The sequence below is a fragment of the Cupressus sempervirens genome, chromosome 2, assembly GCF_028749045.1.
Source record: "Cupressus sempervirens isolate cs-2001-9-10 chromosome 2, ASM2874904v1, whole genome shotgun sequence".
NCBI lineage: Eukaryota > Viridiplantae > Streptophyta > Pinopsida > Cupressales > Cupressaceae > Cupressus > Cupressus sempervirens.
The window spans coordinates 602,208,111-602,211,185 of record NC_143119.1 but is presented as its reverse complement, the minus strand read 5'-3'; the positions used below and the strand labels follow the sequence as shown (position 1 = coordinate 602,211,185).

Genomic DNA, 3,075 nt, shown 5'->3' with positions numbered 1-3,075 from the left:
TTAATGAAGATTGGGAGAACATTAAACAGGGCTAGTTTCTCTTTCTTGTGTTTTTGGTACTTGTTGGGTTTTCTAGTGGTTCCCTGTTTCATATGTGGTTTCTTAAATTATAGTTCTATTCCTTTGACATTGTTGAATTTGTTTCTATTAACTAATAACTCTATTAATCTCCACTAATGTTGGGGTTGTAAGACTTTTAATTTAGTTAGTAAGTTTAGTAGTTTAAAGTTTAGACTTATGTTAGTTTTAGACATGGATGGTTTAAACTATTCGAAGAACATGATTGGTTTTGATTATTTTGATTTCTTGTAAGTTATGGGTGGGATTCTAACTATTAGAGTTAGAGTTTGCTTCTTTGCTGCTTGACTATAATAACCCAAGATAGAGATGCTATGTGCTCCTTGCTGTTATCCGGAGCAGGATCCTCTTCCTGCCTTTTTTAATCAAGACAAGGCTTTAACTCAAGTCGTGAAACAGCATATAACATCAACACAAAACTAGTGCCTTTTTTCCCAAAGATGAACTCATTCTCGCCAAGAGGGATAAGGAGGTGCATAAATAACAAACTTTGATTAAAACTCTAATAAACCATATCTTCTCCAAAGGATAAATTGAGTATTACTGTTGTGAGAATATAAAATCAAAGGCAGGCAATCTTTTGAAGAAGATGGCAGAGGGCAAGAGGTTGTGAAAAGAAAGGAGAGTGATCGCTGTCTTCCAAGGTGAATACTCTCTCTGGGGGATTCTCTAAAATGGTGTACTCCTGGTCTTGTTGAAGAAACAGCTTGTCCTTCTCTGTCTCCAAAAAGTATCTCTGCACACTTCCATACTTTTGGGGAGTTAAGTGAAGGACCTCCTCTGCCACTGAATATGGCGTCGCTGTGAGGAGTAACTTGCTCAGGTTCACATCCTACAAAAAAATTCTTTCATCGTCTCAGTTAGCCATTTCTAATGTAAGAGATAGAAAAAGCGAATATTGTCACTTATTACATATAAAGAAAAAACGTGAAATTTAACATTTTAAACCTAAAAATTAAATCAATTGGTTATAGATGATATTAAGAGCGAGAACTACAACACACCAACGGTTTAAGGAAACCTCAAACTTTTCTGAGCTCTCGTTGTATCTATAATCTTTAACGTGATCGACATTGAAAGAAGCAGAGATGGGCTGTTCCGAGCTGTAATTTAACTTCACCATTCCATTCGCTAATAACCTTGGAAACACCTGTACATTGAACGAACGTATTGATGGTCAGAAGCTAATTGGACCAATCGAAAGAAAAGAAAAGGGTAAAATGGGAGGAAAGGTGCCCGAGGGAAAGCAGAGGCCAGATAGCTCTGATTGGTGCGGGGCATGAAGGAGGCTATGAATATGGCCTTTGATATCTTGTGCGCATACATCTCCATTGCATATGACACAACGCTTCCTGCTAGGCCGTGTCCCACAACAATCACCTGCAAATCTCAATTATAAATTTCACTTATAAGTCTCTATATGGGCATAATTTTCAATCAAAAAATCAAATGTATACATGGTAAGCAATTGTTTAAACAGTTAATGAGAATGGTTTCTATTTCTGGATTAGATGGCGAGAGTTTTTTTACTAACATTGGTGGAGTCTGTCATTTTTATTTTTTAATTGTTCTCTATTATTCTTATGATTGACCCTAAAATAATAATTATTCATGGTAAGAATTTTGTTAAAATCTGAAAATGATAACTTTATATTTGGTAAAAATTGGCAAGTTGTCTACTTATAACTAAGGTTTGAAGTCTACTAATTTAAGCCAAAAGGCTTATATGTGGGAGCAAAGTTTGAAGCCTACTAATTTAAGCCGAAAGGCTTATATGTGGGAGTTTTGCTCCCGGATTTTACAAATTTCTATCGTAAAATTGTCAGCCCCAACGGTTTTTGAGTTTTTTGGTGGATTTTCTGACACAATTTCTAAAAAAAATTCTAAAAATAATCTTTAATTTTGTCATTGAAACTTTCTAATTTTTAAGAGACCATGAACAAAGGAAAAAAAATAGTTGCATATAAGTTTATGTGAACAAAGAACATACAAATTGTTAGTTTCATATAACTTTGTAGAAATTGTTGCTCGTATGTAGAAATTCATCCACATTTGACCAAAAATATCTCTATCTCCATGACCAATGTGTCTAAATTGATAGTTGGTGATTGTTGTGCAGACTTTTGGGCCTCATTGTATATTCATCTCTATAGAAGAAACAATAATGGATGTGATTAGGGAAGTTCTTTCTCTTTATGCTAAAGAAGGCCAAAAGCCTTTTGTGAGCATTGATCCCCTTTCATTTGGGTTGTCTTATTCTTAGTTCACCATTAAGTGTAAGTTTTCATTTGAAATTATTGTCTTTCTATTTGATTGCAATAATTTTTCATTTTAAATTATTGCTTTGTTATTTGATTGTAGATGTGCTTAGAATTATCAAGTTGTGAGAGATGTGTCTCAATGATAGGTTTAAATTGTAAGAAAAAATTTAAGGATTTGTTTTCTTAAAATTTCTTCATGTATCTTTTGTCCATTTCAATTTCTTCTGAGAGTCTTTTGAACTCTTAGAGTAATGTCACATGTTGATCATAGTTGCTGTAATTTTTTTCATTGTGAGGAACCCCTTATGGAGGTTGTTGATGGACTGCTTTTCTCCAACTGCTATGAATGTTGTTCTAAGTTTATGCAAAAAATCTCATATGATTACACCCTATTAAAATTTGAATTTAGGAGACAAAAATTTGATTTTTATTTAAATAACTCAAATGAATAAAATTTGGGATGCAAATTAGATTTTAATAGTATTTGTGACAGTGATGCAAATTTATTGATTTTATAAAGTATAATAGAAACTTATGTTTTTTTTTGGGGCGGGGGCCTAGCTCGGTTGGCTAAATCTTCCTTGTTACAAGGGGTTGGTCACGGGTTCTAGTCTCCCCCGTCCTTGTGGTACCGGTGGGCATGTCGCGCCAGCGCTACCAGTCACGTTAAAAAGTTTACCAGGTGCACTGTAGTTTATAGGGGGGCCGTGTTAAAAGAAAAAAAGAAAAGAAAAGA

The 3,075-nt window shown here is 34.3% G+C and overlaps 1 protein-coding gene across 1 annotated transcript; it reads right to left on the bottom strand.

The window, feature by feature from the left end:
* Positions 1-640: 640 nt before the first annotated feature.
* LOC149574833 (putative methylesterase 11, chloroplastic) lies at positions 641-1,630 on the bottom strand. The gene is made up of 4 exons (XM_089815971.1): positions 1,613-1,630; positions 1,315-1,458; positions 1,100-1,228; positions 641-910 (listed from the first exon to the last, which is right to left on the bottom strand). Exons 1-4 carry the CDS (start codon positions 1,628-1,630, stop codon positions 641-643), a joined length of 561 nt encoding a protein of 186 aa, XP_089672097.1.
* Positions 1,631-3,075: the final 1,445 nt, after the last annotated feature.